The sequence below is a fragment of the Aspergillus neoniger genome (genome assembly GCF_003184625.1).
Source record: "Aspergillus neoniger CBS 115656 unplaced genomic scaffold BO87scaffold_8, whole genome shotgun sequence".
NCBI classification, from domain to species: Eukaryota; Fungi; Ascomycota; class Eurotiomycetes; order Eurotiales; family Aspergillaceae; genus Aspergillus; species Aspergillus neoniger.
In genome coordinates this window covers 869,491-883,493 of record NW_020291136.1, presented here as the reverse complement: position 1 = coordinate 883,493, position 14,003 = coordinate 869,491, and the positions used below count along the sequence as shown (strand labels likewise).

Sequence of the window (14,003 nt, the reverse complement as noted above, 5' to 3'; positions counted from 1 at the left end):
GGAACACCCCAGAAATTCCACGGTTTGGATCGGCCGGCTGCTTACCTTTCCGCTGGTCTGCTCCGGAATTCCAACTCACCCCAGTAAGCAGTATCACCACCTGTTTCACAAAATCCTAACAACGGTCCGAGTAGGTGCAACATGGTTAAGTTCTTTCGATGAACATCAAATTCTGAAACATCCGGTAGGTAGTCATGGTGATCCGTTCGCAAATATTCCCCAGGGTCTGCCAGTGGGGCGATATATATTAAATTCAGGACATCGACGGAGAGTAGTAGTACTCTCAGTAGGACTCAGGTGGTATTTCCCTGCGTCGAAATCATCAAGTTCCAACAGCCCTGGAAAACAAGGCATTAATACCAATTAACCCTTCCATACGAACATTGCTAATACCATGAACTTAGGTATCAAAATTATATCGGCTCATTGAGCCAAACAATCTCCCCTTCTTTTAGATACTAGTTGATATCATTCAGTCACCGTATTATTCTGACGAGCGTCTTGCAATCGACCTTCTACTTAATATGTAGTGGGCTGACCTTGCATATATGCTTGTTTTACATGTTTAATGCACTCCAGAAGACCAAGAACAGACCAACAATCTAGGAGATGAGGGTGAATTGGATGCCACAAATGTAGACGAAGTTATCGGTATTGAAGTATTGAAGCGTCACAGTACCGAGTATGAGATTACCTCTCAGACCAACCACAGATGTTCACTTTACGTTCCTCATACTCTCTTTTCTGAATCGTCTCCCCACCCAAACCCACAAGCAAAATGGACGTGAGCGTCAACAGTTGCGTTTCAAACCCAGTGGAAGAGTCTCAACGCCCCATATTGCATATCGAGGCTCGAGTGAAATGTGCTAGTGATGGCATGATCGTTCGCACTGATCTGGTAGGCTGCTTGATACACTTGCGATTCATACATTGACGGAACAGCAGGTTAGGGATGAGGTTACAGAATGGCTTCACAACAATTTCATCGTGATGTCTGTTGATCAATTCATCAATTCTTTCGGTCAGGAATCTACCAAGACGATAACCCCCCGAACGTCTTTCTGACGATCAATAGGAGGTCTAAGCGAACCACATGCTCAAGCCCTGGAGTTTATACTCGTGACCGAATGTAGCGGCGGAAATCTGGAGTCCGGTGCATATCGACTTCAGGATGTCCAATTGGACGTTCAAGTGTACCAACTGCGTACAAAATCGGAGCGACAAAGCTTGCAGAAGACCAGTGCACTTGAGGATTCAGCAGAAGCCGGGGGTGGAGTCGCTACGGCAAGAGTACTGGCCTTACCGAGCATAGATCTGGAGGGATTATGGGAGACGTACGCTGACCTGCTAATTCTTCCAACGCTGAAAGTAACTGATCATTTGCATAGGTTGGATTACGATCAACCACTTCAGTCGACGCTTCTTTCGGCTATAAGTAGAATGGGTGATGCCTTCCTTTACAACTTGCATCTCATGGCTTACTCTAACTTGAGCAGTCTCGTTTTCTGCTCATAAACTCGATAAGTGGACTATCAATTGGAACAAGTTGATACTCATATGGGGGCCACCAGGAACTGGGAAGACAAGCCTTTGGTTTGTGGATGTGTTACATAGAGTGTGGTCAGTGGCTAACTGATTTAGTCGCGGTCTTGCCCAGAAGCTTGCAATACGCCTGGGAAAGGATTATCCCCAGAGCAAGCTATTTGAGATCAACGCATACTCTTTAGGAAGCAAGTATTTCGGCGAGAGTAGCAGACTTGTGAATGGAATGTTTGAGAACATTGAGACATTTCTCCAGGAGGAAGAAGATACTTTCGTTTGTGTGTCCATGGATGAGATAGAGACCTTGGTTGCTCGGAGAGACCGGGCACTGAGCAGCAATGAGCCCTTTGACGCCATTCGAGCAGTCGATGCGGTACTCACAGGGCTGGATAAGCTGAAAGAACATTCGAATGTTATCGTCGTCTGCACCAGCAATTTGATTACGGCGCTGGTAAGCTCCTATTCAGCGCTGAGTGCTATGCATTAACGCTGACGGTGCACTCGCGTGTAGGACCAAGCTTTCCTCGATCGAGTTGATATCAAACAATACATACCGCAACTATCTAGCAGACCTATATATAATACCTACAAGGACTGCCTAGAGGAGTTGAGCCAGAGTGGACTCATTGAGGGTGTTTCATTCGACGTGGTCCAAGTTACTCCGGACGATCCCCCGACGGCTTTGCAGTATGTGGAGCAGGCTGCGAAACACCTCACCCTCCCGACTTTTGACGAAGTGCTGCTGCACTATAGATCGTTCCCCGATGCTATACCCACGCTACTTGCTAATGCTGTCTTTGAAAGTGAGGTTAGTGATTCTGGACGAAGATGAGCATTTGGTATATATGTTGGAGTATTGACGATGGCGATTAGGGGCTTAGCGGTCGCACGGTTCGAAGATTACCCGCTCTATCGTTGATTCTTTATAGTAACGGTACCCGATGCGATATTCGGACAGCGATTGAGGCGCTGCGTATGGGAATAGCGTCGGAATGGCAGGCTAAGACGGAGGCGACGATGACTATGGCGGAAGAGCAGCTCTCGGGAACAACACAAGCCAATGGCCAATGAGAGCGATGGGATTGATGGGGGAGTGTGTGTGCTGGGGTCAGCGCGGAGGAACGGAACGGGGGGGGGAGGAGCTGGGAGGCTAATGACGAAGCGATGGAATTGTTTGATATGCGTATGTAATTGAAGCTCGGAATGCACTCTCGTAGAACTTCTCCCATCATGTTATCGCGAGAACGGGGAGATGGTGTTGGTGGTCAGCAATTATCAGGTGGCCGCCGAAAATTGTTGTTCCGAAAAGTCGCGGTTTTCACCGAAGGCAGTTAGGACCGGGGCGGCAGCCAATCAGAACGAGGGTTTAGGCAATTCCAAACCCAAGAGAAACTTGACCCGTTCGACCAACCTCGACTTCACCTCCAAAAGCACATTCTCCTGTGCGCTCAGCCTTGTCCCCTCCCCCTCCCCTCTCCCCTTCTTTGGCTATCGTGCCTTCTTAAATACCCCATTGTCCGGAGGGTCTTTCACATCGTCAGTATGCTGGCACGTACTGTTTTGCGCAGCGTGCCCTTCCGGGGCGTCGCACGCCAGTCCTTGAACAAGACCTCCACGGTACGAACTTCCCCGACATCGACCGTCCATTGAACCCAATGGACGAGGACAATCGCTTCTCTATCGCACAGGAAAGCTTCTGTATGGGTTTTTGACTAACGAATCACCCAGCGTGCGTCTTCCTCCGCCGCCGGTGCCGAATCCGCCAGCTCCCCCTTCCACCTCACACTCACTGCGTCCGCCGCAACCGCCGTCGCTCTCGGATCCGCCGCGTATCTCTATGGCCAGGAGGCTTTTGCCATGACACCTGCTGAGGAGGGGTGAGTGGATTATTAGTGATGCTCGAGGGAATGGTCAACGCGTTGCTGGCTGCTCCGTTGCTCCGACCGAGGCATCATCTTCCCAATTCCGACTGTTTGACATCAAGACTGACGCACATCGAATTCAAGATTGCACCCTACCGCTTACCCTTGGGAGCACGCCAAGTGGAACAAGACCTTCGATCACCAGGCGTGAGTCTTCCAATTGCGGGCGATTAATACCCTCGCCATCTCTCCCCGATACCGGCCATCTTACTCATGTTTTGCACTCCAGCCTCCGTCGTGGTTTCCAGGTCTACCGTGAAGTCTGTGCCAGCTGCCACTCCCTGACCCGTGTGCCTTGGCGCTCGTTCGTCGGTGTCATGCACACCGTCGATGAGATGAAGGCCATGGCCGAGGAGAACGAGTACGACACCGAGCCCAACGACCAGGGCGAGATCGAGAAGCGTCCCGGAAAGCTGTCCGACTACATCCCTGCTCCCTACAAGAACGAGGAGGCTGCTCGTGCTGCCAACGGTGGTGCTCTGCCCCCGGATCTCAGCTTGATCGTCAAGGGCCGTCACGGTGGCTGCAACTACATCTTCAGTCTGCTGACTGGTTACCCCGATGAGCCCCCGGCTGGTGCCACCGTCGGTGCTGGCATGAACTTCAACCCCTACTTCCCCGGTACCGGTATGTCACCATTTGCAGTTTACATCTGACAATTGATTCGCCTATGCTCAGTACTAATTCTAACGATATCTAGCCATTGCCATGGGCCGTGTTCTTTTCGATGGTGTTGTCGAGTACGAGGATGGCACCCCCGCCACTACCTCCCAGATGGCCAAGGACGTTGTCGAGTTCCTCAACTGGGCTGCCGAGCCTGAGATGGACGACCGCAAGAAGATGGGTGTCAAGGCTATCACCCTCCTGACCGGTCTCTTCGCCATTAGCGTCTGGGTTAAGCGTTACAAGTGGTCCCCGATCAAGACGAGAAAGATTGTGTACAGCCCCCCCGTTTCCCGGCGCTGAATGTTGCAGCGGACTGTATGAATTGCACACCGTGGAGGAAAAATACAGGCGGCCAGTGAGCCTTGATATAATCCATCGTCCAACAAGTTATGTTGGTCCCACGTCGCCATTTCCTTCAACCTGTCACTCTATTCGATGGTCTCTGCATGTTTCGTTAGATGTTACTCAGGACACTTGTATCTGTACCCTAGATATTTATTCTCCGTTGAAAATGTTGCTTCAAGATCCAATGTCACAATTTCCTTTGTTAGCTATTACACATGTTGTATGGGCTTTGGTATACAATAGCCGTTCTGTCTTTCACTATGGGAAGGCTTAATAGAATGCCTCAATGTATTTATTTGGTTGTATTTGCATTATTAAAAACCAGTCTTTATTATACAATCACCAGTGAGGATAGCGTCATCACCTGAATACTTTTATCTAGATCGGACAAAAGATTATTACCGCGCAGTACCATCATCAATTGTCCTTTCCCCATCCCCGAAGACACCCCGAAACACATTATCATACGACTGCCACATGGCAAAAAAGACAGCATCCGCCAATCTAACCAGCCAAGGGGGACTGCGTCCATCAGAGCCCGCAGAAATCCTCTGCAAAAGCAAGACCAGAAGTACCGGCGTCATCCATATACCCGCAAACAGCACCTTGCCCACCTTCTGCCGCAGGGTAGTTATACGATAAGGCTGAATCCCAGCAAGATATGTCCTGTACGCAACGGGAAAGTCATGCTCAGCGGCGCCCATGCTGATCAGGTTGAGATAGCGAGCCGAAGGCTGGGCGTAGAATGGGTTCGGGCGGATGAGAGGGCTAAAGCGCGAGACGAAACCGCATTGTTTCCGGCTCGTGAGAGCTTGGTCTTGTGTAGTAGCTTCCAGTAAGTCCTCGGCAACGGCAGGGGATAGAAGCGTGTGGGCTTTGAAGGGCTTCGTGCTTGGACGCTCAGGGAGAGGGTCTGTGGGGTTGTAGGCCTTCGGGAAGGGGTAGCAGTCGACGACTTTGTCTTCGTATCCGCGTCCTCCGCCCTCTGTTGCGATTATCCGGGCGTAGTCTGTGAGGGTGACCTCGTAGACGACGCCGACGAGGGGCATGCTGGGGTTATAGTCGGGGTCGTCCTTATGGAGGAGACGCGAGGCCTCCTCCATTGTAGCGTTCCCGTCTAAAGCATTGTCTTTTTCTTGGACTGGGGGTTTTCGAAGTCGAGTTGCTGCAAAACAAGGCTCAAGATATGGTATGCCTGGGAGATCGAAGGTGAGCCATAGATCTGGGACGACGACGTTGATTTGAGAGAGCGGCTTGATGCCTCGCCTTCCCAGGAATGTCTCCGAGCATAGGTTCGAGCCGTAGGCAAGGTATAGAACGGTTTCGTCAGGCGGTGGGTTTCCGTCTCCGATCTCCTCGAAATGATGGGTAGTAACCTTGTCCGCAAGGTCGGCGTCCTTCTCGAGAGACCGATCTGTTGTCGATACTTGTCTCCTCTCGGGGGTTGTTTCAGGCAGAAAATGGCCGGTTTCTTGTTGGGAGGGGTGTGTGTGACCGGTCAGAGGGCTGATTTCTCCGAGTCGCTCGTATGTTTCGATCATGCTCGAGCGGCGTGTGCGAGGGATGGAGTGGCCTCCTTCTTCGTCTCGATTGACTGCCGCCATCTTTTTAGAATGGTCAAGCTGGTCCAGTTGATTAATAAATCTTGCCAAAATAGTTCCTGTCCGTTAGTCAACCAGGGTGACAAAGGTATGAGCAAATGTATATGTCCATTATAAATAGTGACTCCGTGCTTTGTACCACGGCTGTTCATGCAGACACCACGGCTCCCAGCGGAAACGCATAACGAGCATTCCGGTCATCTTCCCTAATTGGAGCGGAGCCGGAGTAGCCTCGGGACGGATACTCCAGCAGCCGGCTTACCAATATCCACTAATTCCAGGGAAATTCCATCCATTACCATCCAATATGTTCGACGTGAGTTTGAGAGCTTCCCAAAGACCCGGGGGAATGTGATATTGATATACTTCCCAGTGGAAGTATTGTGCTTGCTAGCGCACTATCGCGCGATATCTAGCTAATTAAGTTGGGGACTGATTGGGGCCCTGCGGAAGCGAAGCGGAGCTTATGCTGGTTGTCCATAATAGACTCCTTATCTTGAAATGCTTATTTTCACCCAACATTGTCTTGGAAAAGGGTGTCTTCCATTTCCCCCATCTAATATAGCTGCTAGTTGTACGCAAATCTTTCTGCTAAATATATGCGATGGGAAGGTAATCGATTAATTGTAGGATTTGACTTCGTCGTTGTGAGCCAGAAGGCAAGGTGCGCACTACACATCGGAGCCTGCATATCATGAAATCCAATCTGCTGGCCTTGATGAATGTTGACAGTCTCTAACTATCATCTGTATCAAGTGAATGAATGAAGCTTACTGTCTGTGGCGTATAAAATAAACACATGGATTGAGTGAGATATAGGTCATGTTAAGGTATCTGGCTTTCGCTTGCTCGCTTATATTGGAGTAGATACTTCGAGTCAATGGCCATCTTGACAAGCTTCGCTATTACTGTTAGATACTTTAATGCTGCGAACCAAATAGAGCAACTATAGACTAGGCGTATTTGGTGACGACAAATGACTGAGGCCATTCCAGTCAGTGTAAATACACCATCATGTGATAAAGCCTCTTACGGCCTTTGAATCCGTAGCTCCCATTAACTGCCACTTTAAATCTATAACACTCCACAATAACTTTAACTCCAGATCAACATGGCTTCTTTGCTTGTTGATGCGTTTCAGGAAGAATCACAATGGGCTTGTATCTCAGAGCTAGCCTCGCAACTGGCCTCTATGGTGAAACTTGGAGGTGATACTGAGAATAGTCTCCTTGTTTCGAAGCCTTATTATACTTGTCTTCTGCGTGATCCTCGACTTTATACACTCTCGGACCAGCTGATCCAGGCCCTGCTACATCATGTGTCTAAGGTCGATAACTGCAACATACACCAATTACTGTCCATCCTGAAACGGCATTCTAAGCGAATACTTCAGGGGCTTGATCGCTCTTCGCTGCGTTGCCTGGCATACTTACTGCTCAATTCAGACGAGGAAACAAGAGTGAAGAATGGACTTTATCTGCTGCTGGTTTGCTGGATACCTATACTTGCCCGTCTCAGCTCTCTAATGCTTTCCATAGGATGAACCGCAATACATGAAGGACTCGGGGCATATGGTATACCAAGTAGCAAGCCCAAAGATTGGGGACAGATCCCGCTTGCTTCAAGAAAGAGTACTGGGCAAACTATACCTTCTATTTTCCACCGAAGGACAAGCTACTTGGCTACGGAAATTGGTGAGATAAAGACAATATGTGGTTATACCGATTCTCATGGTGAACAGGCCGGCAAAAAGTTTCTGGAGATACTTTCGGAGCCAGAGCATAATCATGCTTCCCTTATTAGATCCCAAAATGTGGACATGTCACGGTATTATATGTTTATATGATGTGGGCGATATTATTTGTGCTAACGCGAAGTGCTGACCAGGCTCTCGTACATTATACTCAATGGCAACTGTGCCTTGAAACTGCTCGCGGCAATCATGATTCATGCGCTACATAATTTGGGAGTGAGCGACGAAGTTCTCTGGCCGCCAGACAATAGCACGGATAGAGGCAGGTTCTTTGATACTATGCCGTCATATGAAGATGATCCGCTGCAGCACTTTCAAATCTTATTCGATACGGTTGTCCTATCAGATGCGGCAATGCCATCGAAATCGATAGACTCAAGTACGACGTCCCAGCTTCGACGATGCTTTCTCCTTCACGCAATAGGCATCGACACGACGCTCCTGATTGAAGGAATCGTTCTCGCCATGATCGGTGATGGATGCTTGACGTTCCTGAGCTATCGACAGGACACAGCGAGAATGTGCCTAGAATACGTTGACGTTTACACTCAGAGCATTTGTCTACCAGTGCGCTCGGTTACGGACAAAACTAAGACATATCGTCTAATATTGGACCTTTCTCAGCACAGACTAATCGTGAAAAGCGGCAAACGCCTATGCTTCGGGGGCCAAACTTTGAGCATATTGTCCGATGAAGATCCTTGCGATTTGCGAATGGCCATCGAGGAGTTCTGTCGGAATGACCGAGCCTCTGTAGATACAGATAGTGTATTCCGGAGGTCTTCTTCAATGGTGATGGAACTGGATACAGGCGATGAAGTCGCAAGGAAATCTTCTGGAATTCCACCCAACAATATACAGGGGCAGGAGGGACCCTGCACAGGTTTCGTCTCGATACAAAAGTCTCGGCAAGTGCTGGAGAAACACCCAGAAGTGCTTGAGGAAGGGAATACTAATAATGAGAACCTGGCACATGTTCTTTCAAAGCGTAACAGCTCTCAGGATTATCAGCGGGCACATTACGCGGGTGAACCTCCCATGCCAATATCAAACCCATCACTGACCAGAGTACCGGAGAAACCAAACGGCAGATTTGCACCAAAACCAGATACTGAAAGAAGAAGAACAGGTCGCTTGCGGAGTGGGAACAGAGGAAAAAACGATCTATCTAATACTCAAGAGTCTATGGTCATATATACGCGACATCCCAAACAGAAGGTATATACAGCCAGCTCCAAAGCTGCTGTTGACTGGGACGAGGATCTCCGACCTAGCGATAATGAAGCGAGACAACCTCTCAAAGATGCAGACATAGCTTCAATTTCATCCCCCATGCCTGGTGAGACGTCTCTTACCGGCAGTCATCTGGCAATTCCGGGCAAAAAGAGAGCAGCCAAAGGAAGGAAACTAGCCACAAAGCGCAAGAATAAATCATCTCGTCCTACAAAAAAGATCGGGAACATTACCAATAAATCGACAGCAGCGCTACCACTTTCAGAAAATGCCGACAACCACAACCGAAAGTCACAACACATACTAGGATCAGGTGATGACATAAAGAAGCTGATACTTTGTTCCAGCAACGGCCGCTCTGAAAGCATTGACGAGGAGAGAAATGGAGCAGGTGCCACGGCCAAATGTGCCGAGCTCTACCCAGATAATGACTTCGTTAGATGTGACTCTGCTACACCACAACACGAAGAGAACCGCACTAGATCACCTCGAATTCAACCCTGTAGGAAAAATGAAAGTTTTCTAAGCCACCAGCATCAGCTATCTACAAGTAAGATGGGTGATAACGATCATCAGTTGAATTCTCCAGAGAGCCATCCGACCCCACAAGGACTCCAGGGCAGGGGCCGTGCAGTTGGGAACAAGCTGTCTGCAGCTTTTCAGCAAGGAGACCCTTCATCAGGCACCGGCGGACATAAAGAACACAGCTTAGAGCATATAAAGACCCAAAACAAGCCGAAAACCGAAAACGGGCTCGTTTTGTCAGACATATTATATGCTTCCGTGGGAGAGAGTGGTGTACAAGAGAAATCTGAGCCCACGGAGTCTGTCATAGAAAGATATGCCATTTATGATAAGTTGCCCTTAAGTACACCAAAAGAGCAATTCACGGGCAGGTTTGAGAATGACATTTATGCAGAAGGTTCTGTCGTAAAGCACATGAGCAGGAGCAGTTCTTTCAATATCGACAACGAGGAGCTAAAAACGGTGTCTCAGTCAGCTGGCTCCGCTGTATCAAGTCCATTATGCGCAGAAGAGGATCGTTCCGATGCAGAAATTCCCTCTGAAGTTTGCCCTGGAAGCCTCGGGGCCGCGCAGAATATTTGCAGTTCTGACATGCATGAAAACACATCTGAAGGCATAAGAAGCTCGCAGGCTAGGCCAGAGAAGAGAAGGATAGCTGCGCTCAATTCGGATGACATGCGAGATGACCCACCTACAAGGGACCAAGCCTCGGAAAATGCTTTCAAGGAAGAATCCAGGCGGCTTGTTCGCAAAGATCACTTGTATCCCACGAAAAGATTGAAAGTCACCCCCAGATCAACCATCGTTGATTCTGATGGAAGCCCCCGCCTTCTGTTCCGTATTAGAAGTGGATGCATCGTTGACAGGACCGGCGTGGACGAAACGTATCCACAAGTGTCAGGCACGAAATACAGGTCCTCCACCAGGGAGCACGTTCGGGAGATCCTGAGAGATGGGGAATTTGGTGCACAAGATGACGATCTATCTGCTTCATGCGAGCGAAACGTAATTCTAGGATTAAAGCATTCCGGGACCTGCACGAACAGAGAGAAGGAAGTACTGACTTTCCAGGATCGTCTAATGGCATGTGCAGGTAAACCTACATCAAGCAAGACCCCGCTTAGAAATCCCGCACGATCAAGTCCTGATGCGCATTTGACATTGGGATGCGATAACAAGCCTCATGCGACATGCAACTCCCTACCTCGGGCGACAATAGTTCCAGACCAACTATCGGCGCAGCCAGGTTTGCCCAAGTCGGATAATATCGCAGATGGTGTCCTGGAGCACACCAGCTGGCAGACCTCCCTGCAGGCGCTTCACAAAAGAGCGCAAGGCATGCTTCTTGCGACCAGCGAGGTAGGTGACATCCCAGGGGATTCCATATATTCTTACTGAGTTGGCCGCAAGCATATAATACAAGAAATTGAGAGCGAGAAAAAGACCATCAACGAAGTTTTGGAGATGTATCGGCGAGATTGCCACCGAGTGCTGGATCAGCTCTTCGAGGCCCAAGAAGAACGAATAAGACTGTGCCAGCAACAGATGAACTCCATTCGCGAACACCATACCGAAGTATGCCAGGAGTTGATGCAGCGTCTAGAGCGGGACGAGAAGCAGCTTCAGGATCGCATGCAGTTGAGAAAATGAATTGAAGCTTGGCCTCATCATCTCATCAGTTCAGCTGTTGATGCTCCGACTTCAATGACGAGGTTTCCGGTCCGGGCTGATTCGGATCCGGATAGTATACACTTCAACTGAAGTTTGTCTCATCTTTGCTCGGGCGATGGCTCTGTACTTATTTCTTACAGCCACGGCTAGTCGTATCTGCATGAATTCGTATTCTGCAACACTCAATGGGCGAAATTCAGATCCAGAGAGAGATTAGTGCCAACGTAGCCTCCGTGCCAGGATGATCCGAAACTATATACAAAGTTTCCGCCCCCATTTCAGGTCGTAATGGCAGCTCCAGGGGCGTCATCTATTGCTAAGGCTGACTGACCAGCCAACGCCGGACCATGCCCCGGGCATGTGGTACGGGATAGCGGATGACGGACTACGGAGTATCCATTCATGCTGCTCCGAGCAGGAAGAGAAGGAATGAGAGACGAATGGCAAAGTAAGCCAATGGCAGGCGATACCGCGGGCGAGGCGCTTTTTTGGGCCTCGCCCCATTCGTCCGCTCACCGGAAAATCACGTGGCGATTACCCAATGAGGCAGGAATGACTCGACACTGCCAAAGAAATAGTACTTTTTTTTTTCTGGCTTTTGCTTTTTGAGAGACTCTGCAAGGAGACAATTCCAGTGATACTTCTCTCATACATCTTTCCTATATATTCGTTGAGATTCCACCCGGTCGCAATCTCGAATTTTCAAGATATCAATCAGATCTACTACTATTCTATTAAACTCTCATCGATCCACTGAACCGATCTTCCCATTTGACTTACTCATCCATACCTCCCGTCGGGCATACTATCTACCTATCTAAGCTGCGACTTTATCGCCTCTCCTTCTCTCATCTGCCCCTCCGTCTGTCCACTTGCTACCCCGCCGCACCACCATGTCGGTACGTTTTTGCTTTTTCCAGCATTTCAACCTTCTCAATGGCAATATTAATACTCATACTACCCCCAGTTCTTCATTGAAAACCCTAATGTCGGGGACAGATGCTCCCTCGAGGATTCCAGAAGTAAGTGCGCCCGTGACTCACCTCTTGCAAATTTCCGTCCCTTGTTAACCCTCGGTCTCTCTGTTCCTCTACAGTCCGTGGATACAACCCTCTCACACCCCCCAACCTCCTTCAACATGAAATCGCCATGACGGAGAAGTCCCGGCAAACGGTCATGGAAGGTCGTGAGGAGGCTATTGCTGTCGTCCAAGGCACAGACACCGACCGTCGCCGTTTGCTGGTTGTCATCGGCCCTTGCTCCATCCACGACCCCGAAATGGCCCTCGAATACTGCGATCGCCTCATGAAGATGAAGGAGAAGTACCAGGATGAGCTGCTGATTGTCATGCGCTCCTACCTCGAGAAGCCCCGTACCACCGTTGGCTGGAAGGGTCTCATCAACGACCCCGACATTGACAACAGCTTCAAGATCAACAAGGGCCTGCGCACCTCCCGTCAACTCTTCGTCGACCTGACCAACAAGGGTATGCCCATCGCCAGTGAGATGTTGGATACCATCTCCCCCCAGTTCCTGGCCGACTGTCTCTCCGTCGGCGCCGTTGGTGCTCGCACCACCGAGTCCCAGGTCCACCGTGAGCTGGCTTCGGGTCTGTCCTTCCCCGTTGGTTTCAAGAACGGCACCGACGGCTCCCTGGACGTCGCTGTCGATGCTATCGGCTCCGTCAAGCACCCCCACCACTTCCTGTCCGTCACCAAGCCCGGTGTCGCTGCGATCGTCGGCACCGTGGGCAACCCCGACTGCTTCGTCATTCTCCGTGGTGGCAAGAAGGGCCCCAACTTCGATGCTCAGAGCATCGCCGAGGCCAAGGCCAAGCTGATCGCCAAGGGCATGCCTCCCCGCCTTATGGTCGACTGCAGCCACGGCAACTCTCAGAAGGACCATAAGAACCAGCCTAAGGTGGCAGCTGTTCTGGCCGAGCAGATTGCTGCTGGAGAGACCGCCATCATGGGTGTCATGATTGAGAGCAACATCAACGAGGGTATGCTCCACCCCCAATCCCTACACTTTGTACATTACCATCCAACTAACATCACCACAACAGGCAACCAGAAGGTCCCTCCCGAGGGCAAGGCCGGCCTCAAGTACGGTGTCAGTATCACCGACGCCTGCATCCACTGGGAAGACACGGAACTTGTTTTGGAGAATCTCGCACTGGCTGTGCGCACCCGCCGGGAGAAGCTTGCTGTCAATGGCAACGGCAACTCCCAATAAATCAGTCACTAGTTGGGACATGTCTCTTTTCTTCTCTTTCCTTTTTCTGCATTGCTGTTAACACTTGTTCCTATATGGGGTTCAACACGTTATGCTCAGCCATACCATTATTGTTCTCTCGACGCATGGGTTAATTAACGGATCGGATTTATTTCTTCTAGCGGTTGTTGACTTATTTATTTTTGCTTGTTTCTTGGATGAGATGAAAAAGTGATGTCTTTTCCATGTCCTATCCTACTTCTTTCGGATTGTAGTACACGTTTTCCTTCAAAAGATTTCGGTGAAATTACGTGGCTCATATGTTATGTACGGATAGTATCGTGGGACTTTATATACTATAGGACAGATATTAGGCTTATGTCATTGGGTTACCTGAGAATGACCTGACAGCAGGTTTCAAGCATTGAAAATCTTCATGGCCTCTGGCCTGCGTGCCTTAGAGACATATACACTGTGATGATGACTATACGGCCATAGAATACGTTACGTGAGAGGACCGTATTAGCATGC

The 14,003-nt window shown here is 49.6% G+C and overlaps 5 protein-coding genes across 5 annotated transcripts; 4 read left to right on the top strand and 1 right to left on the bottom strand.

The window, feature by feature from the left end:
- Nucleotides 1-533: 533 nt before the first annotated feature.
- BO87DRAFT_233074 (putative pachytene checkpoint component Pch2) lies at nt 534-2,704 on the top strand. Its single transcript, XM_025618778.1, has 8 exons — nt 534-898; nt 946-1,021; nt 1,076-1,334; nt 1,389-1,444; nt 1,497-1,593; nt 1,642-1,993; nt 2,054-2,350; nt 2,416-2,704. The coding sequence occupies exons 1-8, from the start codon at nt 779-781 to the stop codon at nt 2,611-2,613; spliced, it is 1,455 nt and encodes a 484-aa protein (XP_025482328.1). The 5' UTR covers nt 534-778; the 3' UTR covers nt 2,614-2,704.
- A 380-nt stretch (nt 2,705-3,084) lies between these two features.
- On the top strand, nt 3,085-4,763 carry BO87DRAFT_452886 (ubiquinol--cytochrome-c reductase catalytic subunit CYT1; the record flags this gene model as incomplete). Its single annotated transcript, XM_025628519.1, has 5 exons — nt 3,085-3,159; nt 3,271-3,419; nt 3,549-3,611; nt 3,694-4,091; nt 4,165-4,763. 5 exons carry the CDS (start codon nt 3,085-3,087, stop codon nt 4,428-4,430), a joined length of 951 nt encoding a protein of 316 aa, XP_025482327.1. The 3' UTR covers nt 4,431-4,763.
- On the bottom strand, nt 4,756-6,264 carry BO87DRAFT_354331 (uncharacterized protein). Its single transcript, XM_025621278.1, has one exon. It carries the CDS (start codon nt 6,077-6,079, stop codon nt 4,874-4,876), a length of 1,206 nt encoding a protein of 401 aa, XP_025482326.1. The 5' UTR covers nt 6,080-6,264; the 3' UTR covers nt 4,756-4,873.
- A 923-nt stretch (nt 6,265-7,187) lies between these two features.
- BO87DRAFT_414166 (uncharacterized protein) lies at nt 7,188-11,237 on the top strand (the record flags this gene model as incomplete). The annotated part of the gene is made up of 5 exons (XM_025626617.1): nt 7,188-7,562; nt 7,615-7,770; nt 7,818-7,903; nt 7,964-10,946; nt 10,998-11,237. The coding sequence occupies 5 exons, from the start codon at nt 7,188-7,190 to the stop codon at nt 11,235-11,237; spliced, it is 3,840 nt and encodes a 1,279-aa protein (XP_025482325.1).
- Nucleotides 11,238-11,873: 636 nt separating this feature from the next.
- Nucleotides 11,874-13,884, top strand: BO87DRAFT_374538 (3-deoxy-7-phosphoheptulonate synthase). Its single transcript, XM_025622804.1, has 4 exons — nt 11,874-12,157; nt 12,226-12,280; nt 12,355-13,260; nt 13,324-13,884. Exons 1-4 carry the CDS (start codon nt 12,152-12,154, stop codon nt 13,491-13,493), a joined length of 1,137 nt encoding a protein of 378 aa, XP_025482324.1. The 5' UTR covers nt 11,874-12,151; the 3' UTR covers nt 13,494-13,884.
- Nucleotides 13,885-14,003: the final 119 nt, after the last annotated feature.